The sequence below is a fragment of the Achroia grisella genome, unplaced genomic scaffold (assembly GCF_030625045.1).
Source record: "Achroia grisella isolate CSIRO2021 unplaced genomic scaffold, CSIRO_AGI_Agris_v1 utg359, whole genome shotgun sequence".
NCBI lineage: Eukaryota > Metazoa > Arthropoda > Insecta > Lepidoptera > Pyralidae > Achroia > Achroia grisella.
The window spans coordinates 885,563-903,478 of record NW_026712817.1 but is presented as its reverse complement, the minus strand read 5'-3'; the positions used below and the strand labels follow the sequence as shown (position 1 = coordinate 903,478).

General features: G+C 32.3%; 1 protein-coding gene across 2 annotated transcripts in view; it reads left to right on the top strand.

The window, feature by feature from the left end:
* Nucleotides 1-1,002: 1,002 nt before the first annotated feature.
* The window catches only part of LOC131843918 (protein NDNF-like), a 35,130-nt gene continuing 18,216 nt past the window's right edge, over nucleotides 1,003-17,916 (top strand). For both annotated transcript variants that reach the window (XM_059192703.1, XM_059192702.1), the window contains exon 1: nucleotides 1,003-1,618. In XM_059192703.1, coding sequence (XP_059048686.1) covers nucleotides 1,437-1,618 — 182 coding nt within the window. In that variant the 5' untranslated portion in view covers nucleotides 1,003-1,436. The remainder of the gene's footprint in view (nucleotides 1,619-17,916) is intronic.

The following is a 17,916-nucleotide window of genomic DNA, read 5'->3' as shown; positions in this document are numbered from 1 at the left end:
TTATATTTATCGCGCGTCTGTTTTTTATTACCTAACAATGTACCTGTATTATATAGTATATTAGACAATAGTAAATAATAAAGAAATTACAAAGGAATAATTGCAAAAGACAAAAGAAAACGAACAAAGTTGCATGCAAAATCTAGTGCCAAATACAATGATCTACAAATTATAATAAATTTATTTAACTATGACTCCATTTAAACTTTGTTCCCCGTAAGCTGTGGTGTACATTAAGAGCATTGCGATAAGTGAAATTACCAAGCAACTGGCAATAAAATATAATTATTAATATGCAAGAAACTGCGCAAGTGTTGAATGATCATCTTTATATTAAATCAATGATTTACAGGCTATAAACGCGGCTACTTCCAATCTAAGAGGTATAGACTATTAGATACGGCAAAGTGTCGACGTCGGTCGCGTGTAAGTCAAATATAGTATCCTTGATTTAGAACGGGTGACGGACTGTCCATTGTCACTGGTTATATTTAAAAGCGAATGCGCTTCTTGAATTCTGCGCGTGCGCATACCTTTTTTTTCTGCTAGGGCTTCGATTAATTATATGGCAGAAAAAACAGGATGACTTCGAAATGATTTTATTATTTATTCACGTTTATGCGTCCTGTTTTAAATGTAGTAGTTAATTAAATCATCAAAACAAATGATGCATAAATTTTAATAAAGCCACATACATACGGTAATTCGTTATTTCCATTCCATTTAACAACATAACAAAATTGCATAATTAAAACGAAACAGCCCGTAAAATGTAACATTAAATGGATAATAAAAAATACATTTCCGCATCCGAATAAGCCGATTAAAGCGCGTTCAAATTGCATTATCACTTTCACGAAATCGCCCATGAAATTAACATTTCGTGCGTTTGCAAAGCTCGATAATGTATCGAAGCCCGAACACACCCTCGTGCACTTTTTGTTTATTTGATAGCGGCGCCGATGCATCGCTAGCTTCCAACTGCACACGCATGATCCGAGCAGTCGCCTCGCGGCGCGTGCGACACGAACATTGCACCATTTATTGAAAGCTCGATTCTTTCGAGTGCGATTAATCGGTATCGTTTCCGGGCGGGCGGTGTGACCTCGCCCTAACATTCCATTTTCAAATTATATTCATTAATTTATAAAGTGACAGTTTCTATCGAATATTAATGGTGAACACCTTCAATTTTGGTGAGAAACAAGTGTATTAATGACATTTGTAATAAGAGCTATTATTTATTTAGCCAATGGATTGATTTGACATGACAATAGTGTTTCCTGATAGTTTCAAACCATTCATTCAGTGTAAATATATTTGACGTAAAGAATAATAGATAAGCTGGATAATAAAAGAGATCAGATAATATAATCATAAATAAAAAATGCAACCTTCCACTTGCTGGATGGAGTGCATAATTTAGAAATAAACACATGCCCCTGATTTCGGTTTCAAATTCGAATCCATTTTTCACAATCGCATTGAATTTCAAATATGTCCTTATAAACGTTGGATGGTTTTATTTTTGTGGACTATTTCCCGGTGGACGCGAGTCGAGGTGGTTTTGTGGTGCCTATTGTTGTCTCAACTGCACATTACAAAACAAGGCAATGGGGTAAGAGATTTTGTAAATTATGAAAAAAGGACACGACATTTTGAAAAAATAATTTTGTCATTATATTAATCGTATGAAAAATTTAAAAAGTTCTGAAAAATAAATGAAAGGGTTACAATTATTTTTTCAATTTGTCGTATTCTGATTGTCATTAAAAGAATGTCGGATAATCTTTAAATGCGTCAAAATAGAAAATATAACTAAGTGGATAATTTAATTAAAATAATTGTGTAATTAAATAACTCATCACTTTTTTAAAGAAGAAATATTTCAAATAATTGTTTAGTTTTTTATTTGATATTATTTTAATTCTGTATTTATTAATTGTGTATCAATTAACATCATTTCTACCACCTATATTATTTTCTATTAATAATTTAGGAAGACAAAACAAACATAAAGAAACCTTTCTATCACTAACATGTGTAAAGTACTGCATTTTTTAAAGTTTTAGGAATAATCAATGATATCTTTACCGGTAACAGATTTTATTTGCATTATTTATTACTGACCGTAGACTTACTAAATTTGTGTTATCAAACCAGTAGTAGAGTAGTATGAGTGTGTTGCACAGATTTGATTAGAAAAGACATTAAGAGAGTCAGAGCCATTCTTCACATACTACGTATAAGAAAGGAGTCTTCTAGTAAGGATAGATATAAGAACAAAGTTACATATAATTTATTTTAGTTACAACGCGACTTAGGTTCATAAGTTTTCAATATGTATTTGTCTATATTATTGAAAAAAGTATTAGTAATATACCGTCAAACGTTCTAGCACCTAGAAATATCGATAACTAAGTTAATCCGATATATTGCAATAAACTCATTAATTGCAATTAACTCAACATTAAAATAATTGTTAAATTTAAATGGTCATATCAAACGTAACACTTATCATAACATAATTATGTTTCTGCCTACACAAACTAGATAAATAGTCGTGAACTACACCGATATGACAGTATCACGGATATAACCAAGGTATTTTTTATGGGTGATATGGAATTATGCACCCTCCTGCGCCAATGTTTCACCACGAGAGGATCATAAAATGAGCATGGAGTCAGGACAATTAGCCCATCTTGGCAAATGACAATTTACCACTATGGTTTCCGTATAGGTCACCCTGACATGGTACATTCCAGCAATAGGGTTATTAGTCTACATTACTAACAATCCCCTTCCTCCCATTACTAATGTGTTACGCCTGAGTGAAATAGGATTCATTAGACCATAATGACAAATAAATCAAGAGGACGCCAACCACGATGATTCCCTAGGGGGAAAGTAGAAGGGCTTAGCTGTTAGGGTATAGTATTATAAGAATATGTGGAGAATAGTCCACATATTACTTATGTATGGACATTCTCACCCAGACAGCAAAAACCTCAGGCAGTAATTTATACTCAACTAGTAGTAACATGCCACTTCGCCTGCACATACATACTTTTATTCCATAATTCAAACTGAAGTAACTACCTATCGGTAGGACAAGGTCACCTATACTATAAAACTGGGATTTATAGAGAACATAATATAAAATAATATCAAAAATTATATGAAATTTACCATTCAATTATTTAAAATTGAAATTAAAGAGATCGCTAATGGGACTAAACATTTTACGAGTTAATTTTTCGAGATGACTTCTTATACTAATGGACAACGCATTTGAAGTTGTTATTGTAATATCAAAGAGATTAATGAAGTGTCCTTGGAGTGCCCTATATACAGAATATAATTAATAAATTACAATTACTTCACCCACCAAGTAGCTTGCTTTGTAATCCGTGCTTTGGTTGAAGGCAGAGATAAGGCAGTGAAGTTACAGTGTAAGAGGCATAACGTCTTGGTTTTCCGGAATGACCACGCATGTGTGGTATCACGGGCGTCACGTGATAACGTGATATCCGTAGTGCCGTTCGTGTATATAGATGATGGGAACGACTAGTCATTAGGCGGGGTGTCAGTTTATTTGTTATTCTAATGAAAATAAAAAAAAACAACTATGACTGTTTGCTTTCTTTTGATGTTTTACGCTATCCAAGAAAGTACAAGAATTTGAAAGAAATATGTAAAATATTCTAATTATAACATACCGTTATGACTATTATCCCAGATGAGTCAGAATCATTATCATCTGCCAATGTTGTGGAGAAAGCAACACTTAACTTGCCCACATGTCGCTGAATATATTTGAATAGATATTTTAATAAACATAATTAAAATTGAAGATGGAAGAATAATATTACATCAAAGTTACTTAAGGAGGGGATTAAATTATTGTCTATAATATTTGTTACTTCAGTAACGTGATGTTATTTATGTGATTGCTAAATCTAACCCTCCAATAAGGGCTTTATCTGACAGAACTCAGTCGCACATCAGCCGACAATCCGGGTCGACTGCATACAGGATACCAATTAAAACGTTTTCAATCGTGAGCTTATTGTAATATAGATTGATCAATAACATAACCCCACGTAATTCGATGACAAAAGACACGGAAACCCCACAGTTTCTATCATAATCATGTCACATAATACGGCGATGTGACAAAAAGTAAACTAGGTACTTGTAGCAAACACCGGTTTGTAATACACACTTTGGTCTAATCCGCAAAAGGATTAACACAAAAGTTCTCAAACTTTCACATTACTGTTTAATTTTTTTAAATAAATGCAGATATTTTAATGTTAGGGAAAAATGTGAAAGCGTGAGGTTATGTTAGTCCATCCATCCAGTCCTTGATATTCCGAGGGTTTTAATATTCTTCAGCTCGTATTAGAATCCAGGGCACGTGTTAGCATTAATTCACTCGTTAAATACTTTATTTCATCACTACTTTTAATTATATGTTAGGAAAATTGCGCGCGTGTAGAGCCGTAAGGTGTGGTCTTTTTTTTATTATATTTTAGGCGTATTTTTATATGAATGATAAAATGACAAATGCCTTCGCTAACGGTATATCCTGGCAGGACATCTGTGAAAGATGATTAGTATGAGTTACGAATTCCCTATGAGGTAGCCAAGACTGGACTGCGTAGAAATCGAGCTTATATCGTACAATACAAGCAATGTCGTCAATGGTGTTATTACTCATAATCCCTGCCATCTTAAACAAAGTGCCGGGCCCTAGTAGTTTAGTACGCTCAAATACATCAAAATATGGAGAATCTGGTTGATACTAAGAAACATGTTTGTCTGTTTAAATTTATGACAAAGTTTGTAACAAAAATGATATTAAAATTATTAGCATTACTCGAGATATCAGAAAATTCGTAAGATAGCGGTAGACTAACTCCTTGCAACAGAAATGTACGCATGTCTATTATTTAATGTATATAATTGACATAGACCCTAGACAACTGACATGGAGCTTAGGTTATGGATACTGAATCACCACTATAAACACATTTTTTTGTAAATACATACATATGTATAAACATTAATATAAACTATCATACACATATATATAGTTTTTTTTAAGTATGATAATGGAATTATGCATCCGCCTGCGCTAACGGTTTACGCTGACGGTGCACCAGTGGAGGATAATACGAACATGAGGTCAGGTCGGTTAGCCCATCACGACAAATTGACCAGGAATTTACCACCATGGTAGATCAACATGACATGATGCATTGCTAGTAATGAGGTCATTAGTTCACATCATTAAGAAACCCTTTTCCTTTACATATACATAGTACAACCAACACAGTACCGATGGGTGCGGGTTCGATTCTCGCATGCAACATTTGTAGTCATAAGCTTAATTGTTTGTATAGTTTTGGGTATTTCTATCAGTTGTTTAGTTATTTTACAAGCTCTGGTTGGTTTGGAGCTAGATGGCTTGTTCTATTTGTCTTAAATTATAATTATAATACTAGTACCAAATGACTGATTGAAACGCAATATCATAGTGCAATAACTCTTTTGTTCAGGACTGTTTACATAGATATATCATATAGATATCTAAACTAATATTATAACAGAATACAGATATTTTTTCTTTTTTTAACACCTTAGGCGCTATGTGTATCTTTTTGTTACACAGTGTCTGGAACACTGTGTATTCAAAAGTATACACATCTTTGTACTTAGTAAACGCGCCGTGTATCCTTTAGGAACTACGTTCTCTATACATCTATTACACAAATAAAAGCCCTCGCCATTTACATGGTCTGGGAATGGGAGATTTTACAAAAAATTGTGTTTTTTTTAAACGGTCACTTAGGGTCTGGCGCTGAGGGTGTTAAATGACATAAAAATGTATCTTCAATAGTAAGGTACATGATCAGACAGTAATATGGGTTGTATTTTGTTTAAAAAAAATCTCCAAACAATGTATATGCTATGTTAATATACTTGATTTGATAGTTTAATTTTATTTTTTTTAATTGTGTCATAGTGTCGTGTATGTATGACTATTAGTCGCAAAGCGAAATTTATTATTTTTAGGCTTGATATGCGATTTATTTTTCTATATATGTAACATACTCATAAAAACAACAGTCCTTTGAAGTTATGGTACCATTCTTTCAATTGTCAAATAAAGGATTCAATGGTCATCAGTTCAATTTATAACATGACACATACACAGATATTAAAGGTTCTATTTGGTGGTACTGATGTGGGTAATTCCTGTTTATTATATATGTATTTACAAATAAAATGTGCTGAATTAACACTCTCAATTATTTAGAATATGTATTACTTACAGGTTCTGTTTACTTTGGAACTAGATGGCGCTATGTGATAAATTCAGGACTATTATAATATTATATTTGATCAATTTTGTTAGATATACTATGGGAAATCGGCCCCTATTTTGAAATAGTCCCATAAAAATTTATCAGTAGTGTTTGAGTTATCTTTAATAATGCGTTTAAAGTTGATTTCTTCCTGTCCACGTATAATTATTACAGATTTAGAACGCATGCGAAACCAGGTCACGTTGCTAGTTTTAAATTAAACATAAACAAATGCCAGCAAAGTTCAAAGCATCTCCATTACTTTACACATAAATCGTAATTATATTGTGCTTAAAGCGCGAACATAGGCATGCCAACTTCGAAAACAAAGTGAAACCAATTTCAAAACAATGGACTGTAATTTAAATATACCGTAGTTTACGTGAATAACGACTGAAATAAAGTTTGCTCACTTGATTTTTATGTAAGAATAGTTAGTTATAAACGAACATGAAGTATTAACTAGCTTCAAAATATTACGAGATTTACTCCTATGAAGTCTTTATACAACTTTACAAGTTTCTAGATATATATTTATATACAGACATATTGTTATTACGCAGAATAATTTGTAACACGTATTTATGTAAGTTTCCGTTGTCACAAGTTTTATATCTGTACATATATATCTCGTAGACTTTTATGTTTTATACCTAAAAATTCTTTAACTATTTCCTTACTACTAATATAAGTTCCTGTAATTCACAAAGAAAGATTTTGTAGATTAACAAAATCTTTCTAAAATGTTTAAACATATATATTACTTGACACTTTAAGTTACTATAATATAATAGCATATTTTTTATGGATAATTATAATGTAGATAGATATATAGATAAATTCTTTATTCACTAATAGCATACGTGAGAGAAAAAATGTACAAATAAAGGAAATGGAGGTAGCTTTATGTGCCACAAAGGTGAAGAGGCATAAAGCTACATATCTTCAGCACTGATATTTAATGGTACACCCATATGCGCTAATGGTTTACGCAGGCGAGGCATCAGTGGGGACAGTAAGATGGGGGTAAGGTTAGGTGAGTCATCACATCGTAACAAATTCACCAGAAATTAATCATGATGGTTTCTAGGGGAACAAACCGTGAACGCTGACTAGGCACTAGTGGTCATCCCCACTAGTGCCTAGTCAGGTAATGTTAGGTGAGTCATCAAATTGTAACGAATTTACCAGAAAGTAACCACGATGGTTTCCAGGAGGTACTAGTAATGGGGGCACTATTATAGTACATATGTGTCTGGAGAGCGATGGTCTCTTTCTATAATTGGAGCTTATTAGCTAACCACGATGGCCAAACGACTGGGTTTATGATTTTATTTTAAACTTAACTTCTCTTGCACCATTAACAAACCCGAGTCTTCTGTAAAATTTATAACTAGAGAAAGTTTTAATAGGCGCCCAAAACACTAGCGACAAGTTTCAATCTTTAAAAAAATATTTCATTATTAAAACAGCCTGTATAAGTTTTACGATTTGTGCTGATATACGGAATCCATAATATAAATATGAACCGGTAGCTTTATAAAACTCCTATACATTTAGATGATAAGTCGTGTAACTAGAGAGCTGTACCGGCAAGTAATAAAGTAACACACTTTTACTGGATTTCATATTTAGGGTTCTGTATTATAATTGAAAAACCTTTACAATGTATAAAGGAGTTTATAGTTTTTTATATACATAGTATAATACAAAGTTTTACATAGTACTCTTATATATATATCATCATATAAAAATCATATAATAAAAATATAAATAGTATAAAAACGCACCCGCTATCTGTTCGTTTATATCTTTTAAATTACGCAAAGGATTTTAATATAGTTTCCAGTAATAGTATCTATGTAGAATACATGCGTGTTATAGTATAGAACAAGCTGAGATAGTCAAATATTTTATAATACATCCATGCGAAGGTCGCTAATAATCTTGTAATTATAAGTAACTAGCTACTCGCCCCGGCTTCGCCCGAGTGTATATGTATAATACATATAAACCTTCCTCTTGAATCACTCTATCTATAAAAAAACCGCGTCAAAATCCGTTGCGTAGTTTTAAAGATTTAAGCATACATAGGGATTGACAGACAGCGACAGCGACTTTATACTATGTAATGATTTTACCAAAGGTAAACTTTGTTCAGAGTCGTCTGCGTGGGGATCTCTGTTTCATCCATATCAACTAATTGCATAGCAGTTTCTGACATCTATCTCAAATAGAGGGTGAGATATGGCAGCAAAATTCCAGGGTATGGACAGTATATTTTAGTTTTCAGAAATTGTAACATATAAGGAGTACTTATATATTACAATTCCTGAAAACTAAGATATGTTTGATGTTTTAGTACTTGTGCTACTTGTGTCATATAATGTTGTATGTTGCAATTCATGTATTTAGGTGCGCATCTCCTCCGAATGAATCTCAATGACTTATGTGAGGATAAATTGTCACGAGAATGGACTTAAGCTAAGTATTAACTAAAATAAATCAAACGAAGTCCCGGTGAACAAGTAGTCTGAGCTAACTTCGCTAACACATCTCATGCTCTAAACATACAATATAAAATTTCCAAAGCAAACTAGTAATTGTTAGCAGAAATCTGTGATATTATAGGAAGAGGCATATATATATATGCATGTGTAACGTTTAGTAGTAAGTTTAGTGTAATTTATACAAACTCTTATTCAAATTAATTAAAAACGCATTCTATAAATTGTGACAACTACGGAACTCTATTCTGCCGGACGCGATCACTCTTTGCTAAGTTTTTTCACTAAGTACTTACTTACAGTACAGTTTCGTTTAGAAACTTTCATAAGATTGGACAAGTTCTGAATTATATAGCCTTTTTTATATGTACAATAAATCTTAACGAGTCATAAGTGAAGTATTTTTACCGCCTTCGAAAATAGTAGGCACAAATCGACCGTATATATTTTGTTTCCCAACGTCAGTAATAAACATGGATTTATATAAAAATCTCCACAATATTATACAATTTGAAAAATGTAATACAAAATAATTAGATATTACCTCATAAAAAATATAGTCACGATAAATTAGTAGGTATAAGATATATACATAAAAGTAAAGCAAAACGACCTGATATAGAAAATATATTGGATCAAGTAATGACCATATAAAATAAGTAAAAGAAAAGAAAAATAATGTATTAGGTTTGTATTTATATTTGAGTTATATTTTGATATATTTTTTTCTCATTGCATCAATGAATAAAATTTACTATGAACTCTTCTTAGAATTCTACATGGAATCAGTGTTGGAAATGATACGTTAGAAAGATATTTCCAGTCATAACGCTCATATTAGTATGATTATCTTATTTTAGTATTACGCAGAACAGGGCGTCTCTGATCTGTGTCCTGCTTAGGTTCTTTTGTCTAAACTATCGCAAGATGACAAAGGCACAAACCGGGTATAAAGTCACAAATTATCCGCGAAACATTTGGCTCACCCGGGTAGGTACACGCTAAAATTAAATTTAATGACCGTTTACGCGGTCGTCACATAAATCAATTTTCTTTTGCTCTAATAAAGCACTTGGCAACAAAAAAGATGGCGATATATTTTATATATCAAGCGTGTTGCTCACAGTACGTGCTTTCATAAGTCTGTGAAGACATATACATATTGATGTATACAATATTTTTCTAAATAATAGTGATACGCTTTATCATTACGGTTATATGAGAGGATGACGGGATAGTCAGAAGCTTTTTTAACTGTTGATACGACATAAATTCAATATCAATTATATTCACATTTTTTACGTATTTGGAAAGGGAAATTAACTTATAGCCCACCTGATGGACGGCAAAAACTGCCTACTACTAATTTCAGGCCCGTGATCTTCATGTATTACTATTCCGGAGAACTAAGATATCAGGCCCCTTATTAATGTCACTGCTTTCAACAAACAAACAGTCTACAAAACAAGCTTCATGGCGGCTGAAATAAGTGACACTGAAGCAGACAACTTTTTGGTTTACCTCGGTTGGGTAAACGCTACATTTGGGTGGGTATTTGAATCCAATGCAGCAGAGAATGAGTATACTATCGCCTCTTGGATTTATAAAACTCAATGAAAATTACAGATTTCTGTCTATAAAGTAGCGATAGACAAATATTATCGCTGGCCATTTAGATTGGTATTGAATTTTGAATCGAGATTTGTTTTTCTTATATAAAAGTGTATCATTATGTTCGAAAAATGCATGTAATTATAATCTACTAGAATTATGACAGAGAGAGAGAAAGCAGATTTTGTTATGACAAAAGTAAACTTCAGAAATACAGCGCGCTTTTTGTTTTAGACGTCCATAGGCTACGGTAACCGGTTACCATTAGATGGACCGTATGCTTCATCGCATCAGTAGGATAATAAGTAATAAGCCAATATCATTTGTAAAATTTTGGCACTACATAATATATGACAAACACACATAGTTATGAATACCTTGCCAAAGTGGAAGATGGTTACAAGTTATTACAGAAAACAGAATTTAAATAAAAATGTAAAGCGACTTTCAACAATATCTTTACTCTCTTTTGACAGCCTCGGTGGTCTAGTGGTTTAGCACACCGTTGTACTATCCGATGGTCGTGGGTTCGATTCCTCGCACGGTACAAACATTTGTATTCATGAGTATGATTGTTTGTATCGGTCTGGGTGTTTTCTATGTATAATATTTATTTATTTCCAAAAAAAATGTATCCATGTATTTATATCAGTTGTCTAGTAGCCCATAACACAAGCTCTGCTTAGCTTGGGACTAGATGGCGCTGAGTGAATTGTCGGCAGATATTATTATTATTACTCTCTTACAAGATATAATATAACATTATAAATGGTTGTGTTCAATGAAATATGTACTGTGACAAATCCTACAATGTAATTTTATTAACATAATTGATAGGCCTGAGTGAAACAATATAATTTAGTTATTCAAACGGTTTGTGAAATTTTATTACCCGCTATAAATTAGTTCGCGAAGTGAGCCGACGATCTACAAGTCTTGCTTTGTAACTACAATCTTTAGTGTAGTTACTTGTATAGGTATTTACGAGTATATATTAAGTAAAGGGTATTATTATATTTATCATACTAACGTTGTAAACGAGACAGTTACGCTTTCACACGATAACTACTTAATAATGATCATTAATAAATATATAAAACAAAAAATGTCAATTTTTTTTTAATTTATTCGTAATTTTCGGATATCCATCCATATTATATTAGTAAACAACTCATAAACTATGTTAGTAAATTACAGTATATTTTCTTATCTCTCAATTCATATATCTATATCTAGATGCACTGGGTCCGCAGCAGTGCATGAGGTCCAGTGCCGCTGGAGCGGACAATCCGACATATTTGCTATAATGTTTAGGAGGCCGTTTATATAACACAAAAACATACTTAAAATATGACATACAATGTTTTAAGCACCACGTTTTAAGCAATAAATATTCATTTCATATGTATCTATACGTAGAATATGTCAGATATTATAAACTATTAGGTAATAAATGCTGTAAGCTACTGTATGAGAAGATAATGATTCATTCACAGTCGAAACTTGCTCTTTTAATAAAGTTACAAAACATATTTTAGAAAGTGGGAAAAGTCTATATCTTATTGAAGTTAATCATAATCACAAAGACGAAATCGCGTGCGGAGTATAGCAACATTAGATTTGATCAACAATTTAATTACAAAATGATGTACTTTGTACGTAAAATTTCGAATGACATATGAGCTGTTCCAAAGACGGTGAAAATGCAAAGGTTTTTGTTTATGCGTACCAGGGATATCAATTCATAGAATGACAAGTCTCCTATAATTTCCCTTTACTACCTATCCCTGTAGAGGGCGGTTCCAGAAATCGTGTGGATTAAATAACCTCAGAATACTGGTACGCAAAGAAACAAAAACTACCGATACTATCTCAACCAAGAAAATCACGTGGCACAAAATAGAGATGCCCAGAAAGCATTAATTGAAAAAATCATTCCTTGTTGTGATGATTCTCAGCCTTGAGGAATTCAGTAAAAAGAAGAAGAAGACCTTATCTCACCATTCAATCGTCTCAGAAAGTAAGCTGTTTGGCGCCTGTGAAATGGTGATAGAAGTCGAGAGAGAGAGATGATTTCGTGCAAAGTTTACTTGGGATAAAAAAAACTCAGGTTACAAATTATTTACGAAATCATAAGAATGCGTATTTATGACTTTTACTTCAAATTATTGAAAATGAGAATGCAATTCTTTGAACACCGAATCGAATCTTCAAAAGGATGAATATAGAATTTCATTGTGACGCGTGCGAGACACAAAAAAATACTACTATAAATATATCCAGTCTGCCAAGCCGTCTGTCTGTTACAGTTTTGTATTTCTGTCTGTGTTTTGATGTATTTTACTTTATGTTCGCGGATTTGAAGACGTCTCTGCATTTATTAATATCTCAAGGATTAACACATTCGGACCGAGACGCGTGCGTAGACGATGGTTATTTAGACTATCGTTGATGATATGAAGTGACCGACATCTGTCTGTCTGGTTTACTTAATAATGTTTTCTTTGCTATATCCAATTTAATTTGAACTTCATAAAAAAGGTAATATATATCGCTGTTATATACCTAAACCCTCTAAAGAATTAGATCATAGCATGCAAGCAATCTGAGACCAGCCGATTTAGAGGTGATATATGCAGGCAATTTTGTACCTAGTTTCTCGTCGGTACAGTAAGTTTCATATTCAGTTTGTTTATTTTTTGATATGTCTGAAAAATAATAATGACAAGCAAAGGACACACCTATGATCGTAATGGGCTATGGACATCACAAAATGTATCTCTGTGTTGCCATTCTCATGGATTTGCAGAATTATCTTACTTACATACATACTCTTACATTACATATTCTCTTCATATAGGAATAACAAAGCTAGGCGCTATGTAATATTATGTTATCTGTGGTATAGCATAGGTAGCATAATCTATGCTACCTATGCTATACTAAGTGCCCAGCTTTGTGATAAGCTAAGCGTTGTTCGCTTATTTATGCTACACTACAATTTTTAAATGAGACTAAGTTTATCCTTTTATAAAATCTTGTAAATATGCTATCTTTTTAAGTTCATTTTAACCTACCAATTTATAATTAATAATCTACATATAACACAAGCTCTGCTTACAGTGGGAATAGATGACACTGTGTTAATTATCCACGGTTATTTATTTATACGTATATATGATTACTATATATTCTAATATAATTTTAACCATATCTGACTCTACAAATTGTATATATTATAAAGTTGACTATACGCTTTAATATTTCTGCGTGAAGATACGAACTAAAGTACTTTCTACGCCAAACTGAACGAAGTAATATCTGAGTGCTTTGTCGTTTTATATTGTGGGCACTCGTGAAATGTTAGGTTGTTTGGTTTAGACTTTAAGTCGAGGCAATATAGAAAATCGTTTTACGTACTAAGTCATATTCTGAACGGCAAGATTACGAAAATTAAATCCACTTTTATTATGTGTATTCATTCTATTTAATTACTATGATAATTATGTCTGATAAAGTATAATAAACTTTACTGACTGTTGAAATTTTAGTATCACTCGCTGCAAAAAATAGCGAGCTACTTTGAGTAAATATTCCTGGGTTCAATGCTTGACCAGGCCAATTTAGAAGAGACCTATTTATGTCGTTATTGTATTACTCTGTTGTTTCGCTGATTTATAGCAAAAACAAAAAGCGACTCAACCCACTTCCCACGGGTATTTATTTTATCGGCCTCGGTGATCTAGCGGTTTATAACACCGCCTTACCCGCACACTGATGGTCGAGGGTTCGATTCCTCGAACGGCACAAACATTTGTATTCATAAGTATGACTGTTTGTATCGGCCTGGTTGTTATCTATGTATAATATGTATGTTTTTACGAAAAAAAGAAATTATGCCTATGTATTTGTATCAGTTATAGTACTAGTACCTATAGCTTATTATGAGTCTAGATGACGCTGTGTGAATTGCCCTAAGATTATTATTATTATTAAAATTAATTTACTTATAAATTCTAAAAATTCATCGATTGCCCTAAGATTATTATTATTATTAAAATTAATTTACTTATAAAACCTTAACAAGTTGTACACCTAAACGTACCTTGATTAATATCCAGGGCCAGCTAGCGTTAGAGTAATTAGTTCACATTACTATTGATCCCTTCCCCGCCTGAACTCAATGTCGTTTAGAAAAATAACTTACGGATAAAACCTGTTAGTTCTATTCCTGTTAGTTCTATATATGGAAAAAAGAAGTAGTTGCCGATATTTTGTCCCCAACAAAGAACCGTTCGTTTTTTTGACAGCTCCATTTAGTTGTATTTCACAATAGGTCTTTTCTTTTCCCATATGAGATTTATAACACGAACTACTTTTTATAATTAACAATTCAATATTTAAAGGCGATTATTTTAGCGCTTTTAATATAGTTTAACTGGCTAGTTAACTCGGTTTCACACGGGTGACTTTCGTCTGTTTTGAATGACCGTTTAGTTTTTGATATTAAAGTAATATCCTTTTATAATAATAATAATAATAATCTCAGGACAATTCACACAGCGCTTAAGCTAGCTAAAGCTTGTGTTATGGGTACTAGATAACTGATACAAATACATAGATATTTTTTTTTGTAAATATATACATATTATACATAGAAAATACCCAGACCGATACACAAACAATCATACTCATATATACAAATGTTTGTGCCGTGCGAGGAATCGAACCTGCGACCATGGGTCGTAAAGCGGTGTGCTAGACCGCTAGACCTCCGAGGTCATCATACATTCAACTAATTTGTTTTATAGTACCTCCGTGTCGATAGATATTTATAATAATCCAGAATAAGTCACACAAAGCTATATAGTTCCAAGTTAAATAAATCTTATCCATATTGTTACAAACTGGCAAATTAGTAGTATGTAGGATATTATGTTAATCTCAAAAATTAACGAATGACTATTAGCTAATAGTCATTCGTTAATTTTCTATTAATATATATTATATATTACTATATATCAATATCTTACAATAGGTTACAGTTTATAGGTAATAACCAAAACCTGTCCATTTCAGATTAGCCGGAACAAACAGACAGACAGACAGACAGACTATGCATAATTTACAGACAGACTGTATTTATGCTCGAGTTCCTTTGAAAACAATTTCTAGTTAATTTCATCATGATAATCTGATTTGGTTCATCTTGTGGTTGAGGTGGGTCCACAATTTCGTATTCATCCTTAAAAAAGCAAACTACGAGTTCTGATATATATCTAAATATATATAACTCAAAGGTGACTGATCTATCAACGCACAGCCCAAACCACTAGATGGATCGAGCTGAAATTTGGCATGCAAGTAGATGTTATGACGTAGGCATCCGCTAAGAAAGGATTTTGATTAATTCACCCTCAAGGGGATAAAATTGGGGATGAAAGTTTGTATGAAACTTTCTCAATTTTAAACCCATCGGGCTGAGACTTTGCATGCACAAAGCTATTATGACGTAGGCATCCCCTAAGAAAGGATTTTGATAAATTCCACCCCTAAGGGGATAAGTTAACGCAAGCAAAGTCGCGGGTAAAAGCTAGTATTACATAAAACAGTCATTTTTTCAAATTCGCCGTAGCTATATGAAATACAAGAAAAATCTCATTGGAGTTTCATCACGTTCGTTTTAATTATAGCCTATGTCTCTTAAAGATCTCTACAGATAAATATCTAGGTGGCGAATGTTTATGGGCATTTTATGATCTCACTCGATCTGTTATTACAGTTAATATATAATTAATAAAAACAGTAATTAATGTAATTAGACGTAAAGTTCCTATTAAGTGTTATAATTTAGATTTTATTGGTTCGAAAGTACTTATAGGGTTCGATACTAAGACGTAATAAATAAACCTTACGTGAGAAATTACTCATGCCATTGTAATAGTCTTAGTTTTTTAATGTCTGTAATAGTTTTTACTTGTACAAAACAATGTAAGTACAAAAATAAGTACGTCTATTTTTAAAATCAATAAAAGAAACATTTTTATCTGGCTGGAAATTTCATTCGTAATTTGAAAACAGAATACCATATTTTGTTATTGTTCGAAATTGGAATACCTAATGTAAAAGTGAACATAATGTCGGAACGTACGCCGAATTTGTTCTAGAAATTAAATTTCTCCATCCTTTTGGAAAATTTAAATTTGAATTATATGAAGTATATAATTTATAACATAGCTACTTCAACTTCAATTACCAGGTCACTGTTCAAGGTGTTCTCAATACTTAATATTTCTTTTTCCGTTTATTACATATTCTGTTATATTCATAATAAAAAAATCTAAGACATGTAGAGTACGCAATTGAAATCTATAAATAAATAATAAAATATTGCATTATGCAGCATTAACGCATACTGCCGCGCACTGTATTAGTTTATAAATCATTGAAAACATTTACTGGGCTGTAACTATGTAAAGATTTATAGGCGATGGTCATGAAACAATGAACTTTTGTGGTGAGACCGAGCGAATTACGGTCATTCCGCGTTATGAGCTTGTTGAACCGGCTATAACTTCTTGGTGTCGTGGCCTAGTGATTCACTACCCCGACTTAGATCCCAAAGGTCGAGAGTTCAATTCTGGCCGACCTAAAAAAATGTGTACCTTATTTCTAACTAACTTTGCAGTGATGGAAACGATGGTAATAAACTTTAATATATTCTCGCCACATAGAAAGTTATGAAGTAATGATAGCATTGTTGTACCTTGACAAAACATAATAATAAATAATTTATTAGTAACATTCTATAAAAAGGTTTAGTGTTGACATCACAGTCACTACGACAAAGTACTAAAATGGTTTATTAGTGCTCGCGAACCACTATACTTGAAATAAAAATATAAATCTTTTAATTGACTTCAAGAAAGAAGTTCTCATTTATAAAATATTATTTTAAAGCGCTATGAGGTAACAGACAAACAAATATATAGAAAGATATTTTAAACAATTCAATACCTACATAATGTTGAAATAAGTGGTTAATAAAGATATAACTCTGTATAAATTAATCTCGAACATTTTGCGAAAATTAATGGAGCTATTTTCTAGATCCCCATTGAATCACTAATTACTTTCTAGACGTTTTTTTTTTTTATAATTTTGCTTCTCAACCTGCAACGTCATTACATCGCTATTAGTCATACACGTTATAAATCCATCAACCCGTATATTGTAATGTAAAAACCTTTTATGTCATCTTGCCTTTGCCTTAAAAATATTATGTTGTAAAATTTAATTTTCCAAGAGCTTGAATTAAAATAATTCAAATTCGTAGTACTTAGATATTCAGGCATTTTCGAATTTCGAATTATAATGAACGGAATAATTGGTGATTTTTGACGACCTCGGTGGTCTAGCGG